Source organism: Mastigoproctus giganteus, chromosome 1, assembly GCF_048544385.1.
Source record: "Mastigoproctus giganteus isolate SK-2022 chromosome 1, ASM4854438v1, whole genome shotgun sequence".
NCBI lineage: Eukaryota > Metazoa > Arthropoda > Arachnida > Uropygi > Thelyphonidae > Mastigoproctus > Mastigoproctus giganteus.
In genome coordinates, this window is record NC_143575.1 from 66,962,762 (window position 1) to 66,979,378 (window position 16,617).

At 36.7% G+C, this 16,617-nt stretch overlaps 1 protein-coding gene across 3 annotated transcripts in view; it reads left to right on the forward strand.

Moving 5' to 3' along the window:
• Positions 1–16,617, forward strand: part of mRpL9 (mitochondrial ribosomal protein L9) — a 173,216-nt gene that overhangs the window by 94,442 nt on the left and 62,157 nt on the right. For all 3 annotated transcript variants that reach the window (XM_090380433.1, XM_090380443.1, XM_090380436.1), the window contains one exon: positions 13,020–13,121. In XM_090380433.1, the coding sequence (XP_090236559.1) occupies positions 13,020–13,121 (102 nt within the window). The remainder of the gene's footprint in view (positions 1–13,019; positions 13,122–16,617) is intronic.

Consider the following 16,617-nt stretch of genomic DNA (forward strand, 5'->3'; position numbering starts at 1 on the left):
GAATGAAGAATGCTTGGAAGCAAAAAAAGAAAAAAAATAAGGCTTGGAATCAATTCAGAAAGTTCCCCACCACCACTAATCTCATAAAATGTAAGAAAGCCAGAGCAAAAGCATGTTATATACGCCAGAAATCTCAGAAAGAGTCCTGAATATCTTTTTCAAGCAAAATAAATAGAAATACAGACACCAGAATTATCTGGAATAAAATTAGCAAATATCAGACAAACATTGAACTGTCCCTAAACCGATAATAAGCTAAGCTGGAAAGGTCATGACATAATTGAACCAGAAAAAATTGCAAACCTACTAGGAGAAACATTTGAGGAATTGTCAGCAACAACATCATACAGACCAATCTTTCAAACATATAAAGCTCAAATCGAAAAATACAAAATTAATTTCCATGCAGCTCATGAGATTTCATACAACCAACTCTTTACTATAAATGAATTGCATAAAGCCCTAGCAAAATCTAAGCAAAGTGCAGCAGGTCCAGATGGAATCCACTATCAAATGATTAAACATCTCAGTAAAAATTCTTTATGCATGCTCTTACTGCTATATAATAGAATATACTTTGAGGATACATATCCAGACTCTTGGCGACATTCGTTTGTACTGGCTTTTCCAAAACCTGGGAAGGACCATTCCAACCCATATAATTATTGCCCCATTGCCCTCACTAGCTGTCTAGGTAAAACTTTAGGAAAAATGGTGAATAATCAGTTAACATGGCTTCTTGACTTCCATAACCTCCTTAGTCCTAACCAATACAGTTTTCGGAAAAACAGATCAGCAGACATAATAACAAAAGCCGAATCAAATATACGCAATGCCTTTCTCCAAAATGAACACCTTGTAATGATATACCTTGATATTGAAAAGGCATTTGATACTATATGGAGATATGGTATCCTTCATGAATTGCATAAATTAGGACTTAGAGGCCATCTACCAAAGTTCCTTCAGAATTTCATGTCTGAAAGAACTTTTCAAGTCTGCTACCATCATATTCTGTCTCTAATATACAATCAAGAACAGGGGTTCCCCCAAGGCTCAGTCCTCAGTGCAACCCTTTTCGCTATCAAAATCAACCCTATAACAGAAGTTATTCCAGCAACAGTAGAAACCTACCTATATGCTGACGACCTCACAATATCATGTCACTCATGAATATGCGGACAATTGAGAGGCAGCTCCAATGTGCTATTAACAAAATAGCATCCTGGTCCATCTATAATAGATATCGAATCTCAGTACAAAAGACAGTGGCAATACGCTTCTGCAGAAAATGAAAGATGTATTCTGATCCAGAACTAAGAATAAGCAATCAACAAATCCCACTCAAACAAAGTATCCGACTACTAGGACTAATCATGGATCAAAAATTAAATTTCCTAGTACACATAAAATATCTACATACAATGTGCTTAAAAGAAATTAAACATTCTATGAGCTGTATCAGCCACGACATGGGGAGCTGATCGTTATTCACTTTTGCACATGTATCGTGCAATGATAAGGATTAGATTATGGTTCTCCCATTTACTCCTCGGCTAGGAAAAGTGTGTTGAACTGGTTAGATCCAATTCATCACAGTGCATTATGTGTTTCCGGAACCCTTCGTACCTCACCTGTGTATAGTCTATACACATAGATCCATGAACTCCCACTCAATCTTCATAGACAAGTCCTTCTTCTGAATTATGCTGCGAAAGTTCAAAGCCTTCCTGGACATCCAACATGGCAATATTTGTATAAACCGAAATGGGAAACCTTATATGTGAACAAACCTAACACATGCAAACCTGCAGGCATCCGACTAAAAGAAATACTCTCAAAATTGAACTTAAGTATGGATAAAATCTACCAAGATATCTCCACATCCCTTCCACTGTGGGAAATCAGTTCAGTTGACTGTGACATGGACCTCATAAAATGGAAACAGAACAATATCCCAAGTCAACATATAAAACAGCTACATTCCTCTTATGTAACGCAATTCTCTGACTATTCTCATCTGTACACTGATGGATCCAAGACGGATGCACACGTTGGTGCTGCAGTCGTATTGCCAAACAGCATAATTTCACAGTCTCTTCCAATTAGAGTGCCGTATCTTTAGTGCTGAATTGTTTGCAATAAGTCTCGCCCTAGATCACATTGCCAAAACTTCCCTCGTAAAAAGTATAATTTTCACAGACTCATTAAGTGCAATACAGTAATACCCCAACTTACGCGAACTCGGAGTTACGCGGTTCTTGATTTTTTCGTTTGGCAACACTGCCGCCCACTATCTTCAAGGTCGTTTTTCATATGCTATTGATATACGGTGCGATGGCGGAGAGTGAGAGCGAAAGATGAAAAAATTCAACTTTGCTGCCGCATGAGCTGCACACATATACAAGAATTTGCATTCCAACTGTCATATTTATATGTGTGCGTTCGAATTCGTGCTCAACTTTTGTCGGAAATTACATCGTTTTCATGAATAAAAAAACTTTCCAGGCTTTAAGGTTTCCAAAGACCGATTGACAATGATGGTCAGCAGGAATGCAGCTGGTGACTGCAAGTTAAAACCTCTCTTAATATATCGCTCCGAAAACCCAAGTGTTTTAAAAAATATATCTAAAATTAGCTTACCAGTGATTTGGAAGTCAAATCATAAAGCTTGGGTGACAGCTTCCGTTTTTGAGGACTGGTTTGGACACCACTTCATACCCGAAGTCGAACGTTATTGCAAGTCTAAACAGATTCCATTTAAATTGATCCTACTTATTAACAATGCACCCGGTCACCCTCCTGCCACCCTAATTAATTTTGACCGACATGTGAAAGTTGTGTTTTTGCCTCCAAACACAACCAGCTTGCTTCAACCAATGGACCAGGGAGTCATCAAAACATTCAAGGCCTACTACACATGGCGTTTGTTTGCACGTCTGAATGAAGCTATGAGACAAAATAGTGAGATATCTGTTAGACTTTTGGAAACAATTCAATGTTTTAGATGCCGGAAGAATCTTGGAATGAAATTCACAAAAAAACATTGAATGGTGTCTAGAAGAAACTTTGTCCATTTTTTTTTCCAAAAACGAGACGAAAACAATGCCAGAAACTGATCATGTCGCTCATATGATAGAAGAAGTTAATCTTGCCAGGCAATTAGATTTGGAAGTCAATGGTGATGATGTTAACGAGCTGTTGGATTCACATAGTGAGGAGCTGACAATGAATGAGCATCATAGAGATGCATGAGCAAAACGTCACTGAATTATCCGACACTTCTGGTGGAAAAGCACATGACAATGTGCTTTTCCACCAGAAAAGCATATGACAATTGCAAGCTCGACAGAAGGTCTCAGCTCAATTGAAAAGGGCTTAAAAATTTTAGAAAACAGACCCCAACGAAGAACGCGTTATAGCTACAAAGCAAGGAATAAAAAATTATTAGCTTGCTACGAAGAAATTCTGTGTGAAAAAAAGAATGTGCTGTGTCGTCAGACGAATTTGTTAGATTTTATGAAGCCATCGACATCGAAATAACTTTTTTACGTAACTCATTTATTTTTTAATACATAATTTGTATTAATATGTATAAATAACTGTAATTTTATTAAATATTTTTCTTTTAAACTAGTGTTTTTGTTAGCCCTTGGTCCCAATTAAACAAAATTTATATGTATTTATATGCAAAGTTGTACCCCGACTTACGCAAATTCGACTTAAGCGATTTTCGTCGGACCCACCTATTGCATAATTTCGGGGTATTACTGTATATGCTTTACAGACAGAAGATCATCCATCTCATCCGTATGTAATAAAAATTCTTTCCATCTTATCACATCTTAGGAAAAAAAAAAGTCAGATTCACTTGGATTCCTGGACGTTCTGGAATATTCGCCAATGAACGTGCGGATGATGCTGCAAAACATCCATCAAATGAAAATTCTCACTTGCATAAAATTCCGCTCAATGACTTTAAAAACATCAATCGAAAAGCCTCTGAAAACATATGGGCGCAGACCTGGAAATCTCAAACAAATAATAAATTATACGAAATCAAACAGCAGCAGAAATCCTGGAAATCAAGTTTTCTGTCAAACAGATATGAAGAGGTTATCCTCGCCTGGCTTTGCATCGGCCACACACATTTAACACACTCTTACCTCCTAATGAAAGACGATCCTCCACAATGCCCACAGTGTCTGACCACACTAACAGTGAAGCACATCATCATAGAATGTCCACGATATCAAATTGCCCACCGATCAGCTTTCAAATCGCATTCAAATGAGCCATTAAGCCTTGAGCTCATTATGGGAGAAAAATCAAACTTCAGTGAACTCTTTTCATACCTCAGTTTAATAAACCTAACCAATCATATCTAATATGTCAAATCAGTAACAACATAACAGGAAATAACAAAATTTGAACAGGCGCAATATAGCCGAAGCTGCTCTTGCACCAGTAAACCCCAAACAACAACGACAACACCACCTCCACCGTAAGTGTCCCTTTCTCTGATGCTGGAGGGATGGTACTGCATTCCTCATTGTCTCCAGATGAGATAATGTCTAGAATTTGTTTGTAGGGTAAAACAGGCTCATCAGAGAAGAGAATTGTACCCCATTTGTCAGGACTCCAAGTCAAGTGTTCATGGCACCAGTTTCGACAAGCTCTGTGGTGGTTTGGGGTTAATGGGATATAAACCACTGGCTTCCTTGTGTAGAGTCCACTTGAATTGAGCCTTCTTAACACAGTGTGAACTGTCTTAAGAAGGAAATGTTTTCGCCTGTGGCCGCAGCAACATCATGAGACAGTTAATGACAGGACATTAGGTTCATACCTGCTGGTTCTCTTTGGTTAAATGTTTAATTAGACTGGTAGAACAGTGGCTGCCTTTGACATGACTTTTTGGAAAATGTTTTTGGTTTTTAAATTCTGCTTAAACAGTATCAGTATATCATCTTTTCTTAATGGGGTGCAGTAGATATTGTATGTACTTTTTAAGTACATGCAATAACTACTGCGACCCATTATTTAAAATTTTAAATTTTTAATAAAAATTTAAACTTTGAAACATGCTATGTGTTTTATACCTTTTATTTTCAAATATAAAAAAATAAATTCTGAAAATTGCAAAAAAAAAAAAAAAAAAAAGTTTTTGACATATAACAGAAACATCAATCTTTTAGTCTCTTCCAGTTTAGAAAAAAAATGTTAAGCACAAGAAATTTCGAACATTGTGTATGTGCATATACCCCTTATTATGTGCAAATAATGTTATTCAAAAATTTAAAAAAAAAACCACATTATATATATTCGATATTATTAATTTTGTTTTCAGATTTATTTATTTCAAATTTAGTATGCAATGAGGTAGTAATCCGGCCCCGGGTGCCAAGCGATTGTGACTAAGCGATTTCTCTGTGCTTTCACTGCGATTCTCAAAAGGTGAATTCTAGTTCTATTTTACGTTCTTCTCCTTAATAAATCCTTTTATTTAATAGCAGCTCTTTTTTCAAAAGTACTGATCGAGAGCAAGAAAGGAAAGTAACCTTTCTTTTTTCATATTTAATAGACTAATCACTACTAACTTCGCTTGGTCACACCAGGCACTGCTCCTGCCTCCCCGTGGCGGGGCCGGTAACCTTGGCAGAAAAGTCCATCTGCCAGGGGCTAAGAGGAGCCAACATGGAAAAAAATATGTTTCCAACTATAGAGTCGACAAGCTGTCGACCAGATACCGAAAATAAACATGACTCGTCACAAGCAAAGAGGTTGAAAACAAATCCCTCGGTGACAGACTTACCAGCATTTTTAATAATGCACTCACTATCAGAACAGCCTCTCAGTAAGCTATCCCCTTTTCTAATCCAAAAACATCTGGAAAGTATTGCAGGGTCTCCCAAGACGGTTAAGAGACTGCAATCAGGGGACTTACTTGTTGAAACTCTAAACCACAGGCATTCTGAAAAACTACTAAAAATGACAACTTTTGCTGGTATTCCAGTTAACGTAACTCCACATGCAACCCTAAATACATCAAAGGGTGTAATATCTAGTTGGGACCTGATGAATGTGACGGAGGAAGAAATTAAAGAAGAACTTAAGGAACAAAATGTCATCGCTGTAAAGAGAATTATGGTCAAAAGAGACAATATACTGATACCTACCAGAAATATAATTCTCACCTTTAACAGTCCAAATCTGCCCTCATCAATAAAAGCAGGATATCTTCTTTGCCGCACTCGTCCGTTTATACCAAATCCGTTGAGATGTTATAAATGCCAAAAGTATGGCCACTCTCAAACGACATGCAGAAGCAACCCAGTTTGTCCCAACTGTGGATCCTCTGATCACATTCAAAGTGATTGTTCAGTGAAAGAAATGATCTGTCCCAACTGCAAAGGCAACCATCCGGCCTACTCTAAGACATGTGAGAGATGGAAAACAGAGAAAAAAATTATGCAATATAAAGTCGAAAATAAAGTTAGTTATCAGGAAGCAAGAAAATTAGTTGCACCCATTATACATAACCGTACCTATGCCAGTATCGCAAAAAAATATCAGACAATAGCCACGCAAACTGATGTTACCATTCCACATAACATATCAATCTCCGACTGGGCTCGAGCTGTCCTCTCTCAGCAAGAGTCCAATACCCTGAAGCACTCAGACCAAGCCAGTAATACGCCTCTTAAAATTCCAGCAAAATCTCCTCCTCCACCAGTGATTGCTACTACTTCAAATAATCTTAATTCATCTACAAAAAAGGTTATTCAGGACACATCGATGCATTCAGAGTATTCTCCCAAACAGGAAGATCCGGTTCTGGAAATATTTGCAGAAGAAGAAGATATGGACACAGGTCGCCCTACATTTCCAAAAAGAGACAAACCAAAGCCAGAACGCCATAAGACATCCACGTCAGGTACAGCTTCTTCTTCTAAATTCAAGTAATGCCTAACATCTTGCAATGGAATTGCAGAGGCTTTCGTGGCAACATTGACGACATTCATTACTTAATTAACCGCTACTCTCCAGTTGGTTTCTGCCTGCAAGAAACCTATTTAACTCCTCAAATTTCCATTTCCATAAAAAACTACTCAATCTATCGACTAGATCGGAATACATCCAATTCTGCTCGAGGTGGTGTAGCTATCTTAATTAACACAAGGATTCCAGCTAGGCAAATCACTCTCCAAACCCAAATCGAAGCTGTCGCCGTGCGTCTGATTAGTCAGACTGCTTTAACTCTAGTCTCAGTTTATCTCCCACCAAATCATACTTACTCTTATAATGATCTTAAAGAACTTTTATTACAGCTCCCCTCCCCTATCTGCCTGCTAGGGGATTTCAATGGCCACCACCCTTTATGGGGATCAACTAAATTAGACAGACGCGGCCGACTGATCGAAACTTTACTGGATAAAGAAAACCTCACTCTTCTTAACAGTGGTTCGCACACCCATATACAGTTACCTAATGGACAGACTTCTGCCATTGACCTATCGATTTGCTCCCCAATACTGTTTTCAGTCATACAATGGTCCGCTCTGGATAATCCCATGGGCAGCGACCATTTTCCAATTGTTTGTAATCTGATGACTACACAACCACCATTAGACGAACCCTGCAGGAAATGGAAATTTTCTAAAGCTAATTGGGACAAATTTCAATCAGCAATCACATTGGATAAAAAAATTATACAACTACATCCCATAGATGAAGTTACCGACTATATCACTTCCTGCCTTTTATTTGCAGCTAAAATCTCAATTCCAATATCAAATTCAAAGACTCGACGCCATTTCAACTGTTGGTGGAATGAGGAATGCACAAAAGCGAAGAAAGAACAAAATAAAGCATGGAATTTATTTCGGCGAACTCCAACTACAGTTAATCTTATTCAATACAAGAAACTAAAGGCAAAAGCTCGTTTCATTCAAAGACAAGCCAAGAAAGATTCTTGGACTCGGTTTGCATCCACTATCAATAGAAACACGAACCCACGATTAATATGGAAGAAAATTAGGCAGCTTTCCGGGAAGTTTCCAACTGCTCCTTCCCCAATTCTCTCCTGCAATGGTCTAAACGTTTCTGCTCCTCTGGATATAGCAAATGCCTTAGGCAAAACGTTTGCTGACGTCTCAGCTGCTTCCACCTACTCTCCGGAATTTCAGAAAACTAAGAACACCGCAGAACAGAGACACATCAACTTTCGAACTTCACTGCTACTTCCATATAACCAGCCACTCCAAAAATGTGAACTTATGCAAGCCATCAGAACAACGCGCAACAGTGCCGCTGGGCCAGATGGGATATATTATGTTATGTTACAGCACCTTGATGAGGAAAACTTACAAATGCTGCTAGCCTTTTTTAACCGAATCTTCCTGGGAAATGTTTATCCCACTTCTTGGCACCATTCTACAGTTTTGGCCTTCTTGAAACCTGGAAAAGACCCCTCCAATCCTAATAGTTACAGACCAATATCTCTGTCCAGTTGCCTCGGTAAAATTCTTGAAAAAATGATCCACAGTCGACTCGCTTGGATCATTGAAAGCGAACATCTACTAAGTAATAGTCAGCATGGCTTTCGCCAAAACAGGTCCTCCTTTGATCTGATGATCAAGGCTGAATCCGAAATTCGCAATGCCTTTGTTAAAAACGAACACCTAGTTATGGTCTCCATAGATATTGAGAAGGCATTCGATACCACCTGGCGTTATGGAATTCTCCGTGACCTCCATAACCATGGTCTCCGTGGCAACCTGCCTATATTTATTAAGAACTTCCTCAAGAGCAGATCTTTCCAGGTGCGATATCAAAATTCCCTTTCTACTACATTCTTGCAAGAAGAAGGAGTACCACAAGGGTCAGTTTTGAGTGCGACCCTCTTTGCCCTCAGAATTGATTCTATCACAAAAGAACTTCCAAATACTGTAAAGGCGTACCTTTACGCTGACGATCTCTCTCTTTCTTGCCATTCACAGAATATGAGATCTATTGAAAGGCAATTGCAGATATCTCTCAATAAAGTACAAAAGTGGGCTGAGTGCAATGGATATCGTCTTTCCCAACAAAAAACAGTTGCGATCCACTTTTGCAATCAACGCAAACTGCATACGGATCCTGAACTTCGGATATCAAATACCACCATTCCGATTGCCAGCAATACCAGATTCTTGGGACTAATCCTGGACAGTAAGCTGAATTTCTTTGAGCATGTTAAATTGTTACGTACTACCTGTCTCAAAAAGATCAACATGCTAAGAGCTTTATCTGCCCATTCTTGGGGAGCAGACCGTACAACTTTGCTGCTCTTATATAGAGCATTGATCAGATCCCGTTTAGATTATGGTGCTCCAGTTTATGATTCTGCCCGAAAGAGTGTACTACGCTGGCTAGATCCTATTCAACATAATGCACTGCGGATTGCAATTGGTGCGTATAGGACATCTCCAACTCATAGTCTATACATTGAAGCTCATGAGCCCCCTCTGCATCTCCGCAGAAAAATGCTGTTACTTAAATATGCAGCCAAAATACAGACTTGCTCTTTGCATCCTATTCAGCCCTACCTTTTTAATCAACCACTAATTAATCTCTATAGAAATAAACCAGGTAAAATCCGACCAGCTGGCCTACGGCTTCTTGAAATATCACAGAACTGGAATGTTCCTCTCCACAATAGGCAACAGATAGAGAATTACTGTCATCCTCCGTGGACATCGTTTCCTCAACTAACTTGTGATACTTATTTTCTACAATGGGGAAAGAATCGCCTACCGACACTGAATGTGCAACAACTCCATGCTAGCCATCTTCAAAGCTGTGCTGACTTCTTGCCGGTATATACGGATGGTTCCAAATCTCTTTCAACTGTTGGCGCAGCAGCAGTGTTTCCCTCTGCTATCATATCAGCTTCTCTTCCACCTGAGTATACCAACTTTTCAGCAGAACTGTATGCAATACAATTAGCCCTAGAAAATTTGACTCTACATCCATCTGAAAAATATATAGTTTACACTGACTCTCTCAGCTCAATTAGAGCAATGCAGAATCCCTCTCAACAGAATCACCATATTTTAATTAAAATCAGGAGTTTACTATTGCAAATTGACAACCGTCAACAACTAGTGAAGTTTTGCTGGATTCCGGCACATTCAGGCATAAAAGGAAATGAACTAGCTGATATATCTGCTAAAAATCCATCAACCTTAGACTTAACCTCTGCCTTCATTCCAGCATCTGATTATAATATCATAATTCAAACAGCATACCATGCACAGTGGACAGCGCTATGGCATAAAGAAACAAATAACAAACTTTTTCAATTGAAACAGGACCCAAAATTATGGCACTCATGCACTCAGACAGTTCGGCGAGAAGAAGTGGTACTCGCACGGATAAGAATAGGGCATACCCATCTGACTCACCTCCATTTACTTACCGGCAATGATCCTCCACAGTGTTCACACTGCTCTGAACATCTAACAGTCAAACATATTTTGATTGACTGTCCACACTATCAACCACATCGTACTTCAACACTTCAAAATCTGGCTAATATTCAAGAACCGCTGACACTACATCATATCATAGGAGAGGAGGCAAATATTAAGGAACTTTTCTGCTTTCTGAAACAAATTAGAGTGTATAATCTTTTATGAATAGCTCTCAGAACTGAAATGAATTTGAATTGTTACGTTCTTTATTATTTTCTGATATAACTACGAATAGGCGCACTATAGCCATAGCAGCTAATGCGCCAATAAACAACCATACCACACAGGTAGTAATCCAGTTCGTAATCTAAAAGTTTTGAAAAAAAGACAAATTTTTGAACCCAAGAATTGCAGACTTTAATTGCAGACTTCAAACTTTAATTGCAGACTTCAGATTAAAGCAATCCTCAAACTTCATCTTATCAGTGATGGCCAATATGGATTCTGCCAGTGTCAATCCACTGGTGATGCTCATCTTTGGACAATTCAGATGGAAAAGTTAGAAACTCAAGCAGTTGGTTCTCATATTTTTAAGGCTTTTGATTGTGTTTAGTATAAGGGTCTTCTAAACTAGCTCCCATCTGTTTTTTGCATTTGTGTGGCCAATTTTTTCTCTGATTTCTTACTGCAGATGATAAAAGTTGATTCTGTCTTCTAACAACTCAACTAGTGCTGCTACAGTCCACACTAGTTATTGTAATCACATATAATGTTATCACTTTTATGAAGTCTTGATCAGATGTATACTAATACATAGAAAAAAGTTCTTTATTGTAATCAGGCTTCGGTTTATGTTTGCTAGTTACTGACGTTGCTTCTTACAGTTTGTATAGATGTTGGTGTCATTACTACTTTTACAGTAGAGCATTAGCCCTTTTCTTATTGTTTTTAATTTTAAGTTTGTTTGAATTTCCAGAAATGTTATGACAGTTTCATTTTTATTGATGATTTTGAAGAAATAGTGGATAGTCAAATTAAAGTATTTTATGTTTGATTTGCATGTTTTACTTTTGTTGTCTTCCACCTTTTTGTGTACACATTTCTGCTCTGCATCATTAAACAATACTGAACAGCTGCATTCCATCCATTACTGTTATCAATCAGTTTAGCTGAGTCCCGAAGTAATCAAAATAAGCAAGATTCATGTATTTCCCAAGGTTTAGTTCTTTTTTCTACTCTTTTACTTTTGTATACAAACAAACTTCTTCCATTGACTGAAAATCCTCTCAATAGTTTCACTGATGATAGAAAACTGATATTCACCGCTAATTCCTTAAAAACTGATTTCCAGGGCTTTGAAGAAAACTTAGTTAACTTTAAAAAAAAACAAAAAAACTACTTGTTTATACTATGGCATGACCACCAGGTCAGTGGAGTTTACAATAAATCAATCAATACAAACGTTAATCGTATTTAGCAATCACTGGCTTGAACCCTGGTCCACTCAAAGAGCGTGTGCTACTGCACTTGCGCTCCTGACCACTCGGCTACATCAATGTTTCTAAAACTTTGTCATGTTTTATTTCTCATTGAAAAGAGCCTGCTACTCCTAAGCTTATCTTTGATGACACTCAGATTTCCAGACAAGATCTCGTATCCTATGGGGGATTAGCAGTAATCCCCCATAGGATACGAGATTACTGCTGATCCTGACTGCTAATCTTTCTTGGCTTAACCATATAACAAATATTGCTTACTCTGCATCAGAATAACTGGTTTTCATTTTTGCTGTTAGTGTTACTTTTCTTCTGAACAACCGACTGTACAAATATCTAATTCCACATACATTGGAATATTATTCCCACATCTGGTATTGGTGCCCTCAAAACTTCTCAAGCTCCATGATTCTATTCAAAAGAGGGCAGTCAGGCTAATTAATTAACCATCTCTTACAAAGTCTCTCCACTCTCTCTCTCAAACCAACTGCAATCTCACAGAATTAACTTTTTTCTCTTCCTCATTTGTTCTCTGGAACAACCTTTCTCTTTCAATATATTTTCCAGAATTTACAATCTACAGAAATCCAAGTCTAATATCAACAAGTATCTTCTGTCATCTTAACTTTTAAACCATACATGATATTAAGTCATTTATATTCTGATATATTTTCGTTTGGTGTTTTCAAAAAAAAAAAAAAAAAAATTGAAATAGTAAATAAAATAAAATAGGATAAAATTGCCAATATGATCAGAAAAGTAAAAATTATGAAAATTTTTAATTCTTTTAACCATTTTGATTTACTGAAAATAAAGTTCTACCGGTTACTTTTTTTTTTTTTTTTTTTCCAGAAAACAATTCACAAATTATAAATTAAAAGTTGATTTGCCAATTAAAAAGTTTTATTATTATGATCGTTGTTTTTTTTTGTTTTGTTTTTTTTTTAGCTTCAAATTAGAATTTTATACAGAGCATCTAGTTTGTACGATTTTACTTATTGTATATTGTTTTGAAAGTTGTTTTCTGCATGTATCTGTATTTTCATTTTCATTTTTCTTTATCTTTTAGACTGTAAAAAAGTTGTCCAAGTTTGTTTTGGTTGTTATCATGAATTCAGAAGTTCCGTGGGCTATTGAACCTTGGCATATACGGGCATCATTTCGAAGAGCTGTAAGTTTCTCAGGTTTTAAATTTCTTTTGCCAGTTCTGAATCATGTTATGTAGCACTGATTTGAAAATTACCAGTAGGCTAACATTTTCAGTTGTAAATCTCTAGAACCATTGTCTTTTTCATAATATATATTGAGAATTGTACTTTTTTATATGATTAACAAGTATAATACACATTGTACTTTTATTCAGTGCAGTCAGATATGAAGTGCCCTGAGCAGTGCAGACAGGTGCCAGGACAGTTCCTGGGGTTTTTTTAGCATTAGCATTAGTAGAGGCATTTGATGCAAGAAAGCATCAGCCAAAATAAAAAAATAAATAAATAAAAATAAAAAATAACCACTTCCACTTCACCCCTCTGTTCGTTCGAAATACCTGTCCAGCTGAGTCTTAAACTTATTTAGGCTATCAACTTCCACGACAAGGGATGGAAGTCTATTTTGTCAGTGATATACACGAATTTTGCTAACAGGGATAAGGAGCTGATTATTCCATTGTACTAGGCAGTGGTTAGGCCACATCTTGAATATTGCATACAGATCTGGAAGCCTCATTTTAGGAAGAATGTAGATTCTGCTGGAATGGATGCAGAGAAGAGCAACAAGATTGGTGAAGGGAACGAAAGAGTGGTCTTACCAAGAAAGGCTTCAATTCTGCAGATTGCCACATCTGGAGACTAGGCATATGCAAGTTGATCTGACAGAAGTGTTTGAGGCTTTGAATGGATTGAGCAAGGTCAGGGCTGATGGCATCTTTCTTATTGCTCAGACTACACACACATGAAGGGGCATAAATTCAAATTGATGAGGAAGGATGGATGTGTGGAGGTTTGCCTTCATCCAGGGGTGGTGTGGGAGCCTGTTTTTTTTTTTGGCTGATGCTTTATAAGTTTGCTTTCTGGCATCATGCCACTACTAGTACTACTACTAATAATAATTCCAGTAACTGGCTAGGCTAACAGTTTTCACTTGGAAATATCTATCAAAATTGTTTTTTATATATATATGTATATTGAGAATTGTACCTTTATTATATGATAAAAAAGTGCCATTCTCATTGTACTTTTATTCCTGTAACTGGAATAAAATTCTTTACTTACACTTCCTAAAATTATTGATTGGAAACATGAAAAAATATTTGCTCCTTCATGTGCAGTGCAGATGTTATTTATAGTAAATAATTAGTGTAAAATCACATGGAAGACTGCACGTTATTTTGAAGAGAGTCTTCAAATTTTTAATAGGGAAACTGAGAAAACTTAGCTAGGAGGCACTGGATTAGTTATGAGAACATAGTAGTTTTAAAGTGAAAGTGAGAATAGCAGAAAAGGGAAGGGATTGAACCCCAAGTGATCTTTTATTTCATTAAAGTAGTAAAATTAGTTTATTCTGGTATCTTCTGTAAATTATTTTTAACCAACAATATATAATTGGACCTAGTAATAAATTGATATTTTTAAAAAAATAAACATTAAAAATACTGGCAGCACTTCACTAAAACTAGTGCGATTTTCACTGATCTGGAATAACTGACTAATGAAATGCCATGTTAGTTATTACTTGCAGTAGGGCTGAGTGATGCATGTGTGTTTTTAATTATATTTCTCCTCATGGTACAAATACAGCACCAACACAAGCAAAATAACAAAATTTCATACATGAAAATTATTTTTAAATGTTAAGACCATAATGTTGTTAAGTACAAAAAAGATGTAGTTTTTAAATATAGTAGTTTGACTGCACTTATGGCATGATGCTAATTAGATTTCACTACTTTTGCACACAGACATACATCACCTATTCATTTTATTTCTTAAATCATTGCACTGCAAGTCTGTGTACAGTGTAATTTTGATTTTTAAACATTTTTGATGTATTTCATCCTTAAAAATTATTAAAGGCAATATTAGTGCCGACTTGTTGTAAAGACATTTAAAAACATAACATGTTGTAAAGACAGCAGAAAGACATTTAAGAAGTGAAAAGTGATAACTTAGTGAGAGTGAATTGTGAAAGTAATTATAATAGTTAAAAGCACCATTATTACATATTTTGTCTATGATTGGTAGTTAATTAATCATCATCATCATCAGCAATTTTCAATCCGCTGCAGGATGAAGGCCTCTCCAGCACCTTTCCAGTTTCTTCTGTTTTGGGCAGGGGCCATCCTACCCACCCATGAACTCATGAATTTCATCTGTCCATCTCCGTTGTTGTCTTCCAGATTTTTTTTTAGGTATCAGTCTGTTATTTTCTTAGTCCATCTGTCATGTTTTCGAGCTATGTGTCCTGCCCAAGTCCATTTCAGTTCTTTAGTTTTGATAAGAATGTCCTTTATTTGTGTTTTCTGCTTAATCCATGTGTTTCTCTTCTTATCTAACAGTCTGATTCCTAATATAATTCGTTCCATTCTTCGCTGTGTAGTTTTCAGCTTCTCTTCCATTCTTTTGGTGACTGCCCAAGTTTCACTTCCATAAGTCATGGCAGAGAGTATACATTGGTTAATTATTTTATGTTTCAGACAAATTGGAATACAGTAAACCCCCGCTATTCGCGGTATCTGTATTCGCGGTCACCGATTTAATATAAAATGAAACCTAAAAAAAAAATGTGAATTTTAAAGCGCCGTGAAATTTTTCGCCATAAAAAAACATGGGCGTGGCTAAAATCATCTTTCCCGGTCAAAACAGCGTTCAGTGGGTGGGGGGAGAGGGGTGACAAAATCGCGAGTGTGGATGTTTCTCGCTAATCCTTGTTCAGTATGTGTTATGCGCTTTTCATGGAAGGTTTCGTCGTTTGCTTTTAATTTATATGCTTATAAATTGAATAAAAATTTATCAATTTATAAATTTATATGCTTACAAAAGTACCGTTTTGCAGTGTAAAACAGACTTTTTCGAGTGTGTTAAAGGAAGAAAGTGACTTTATTGTGGACAAGTTCTTTCTAACCCCTACAAAAATATGACTATGAATAACAAGAGAAATGTGAAAATATCAAAGAAGGTGATGACATTAGCGAATAAAATTGAGTTATTAGATAAAATTTCTAATGGTGAAAGTGTCTCCTAAGTGGCAAAACATTATAAAATCGGAAGAAAAAATCGGCCGTAGTGTCTGTGAAAACGCGATAATTGCTTCAAAAATTTGCTCTGTAACTCGTGATGTTAAATTTAAAAAAAACGGAAAAGGCTTTAAATCTGTGGATAGAAGACCGAACTCAAAATAAAATTCCGTTAAGTTCACTCATCATTCGTGAAAAGGCAAAACTCCTTTATCAACACTTTAGCGAAACTGGTGATAGCACTGCCGGGATAAGTTTTTTTGCTAGCAAAGGCGCTGGTTTGAAAGATTTGTTTGAAATTTCTAATAAATATTACATTTAATATTAAATTGTTTCTTATTTTCATTTGGATGCCATATGCTTGCAATTCACTATGTACATAGTCATATTATGAAGGTACATATAATACATACATAGACAAAATTTTAGACTAGTT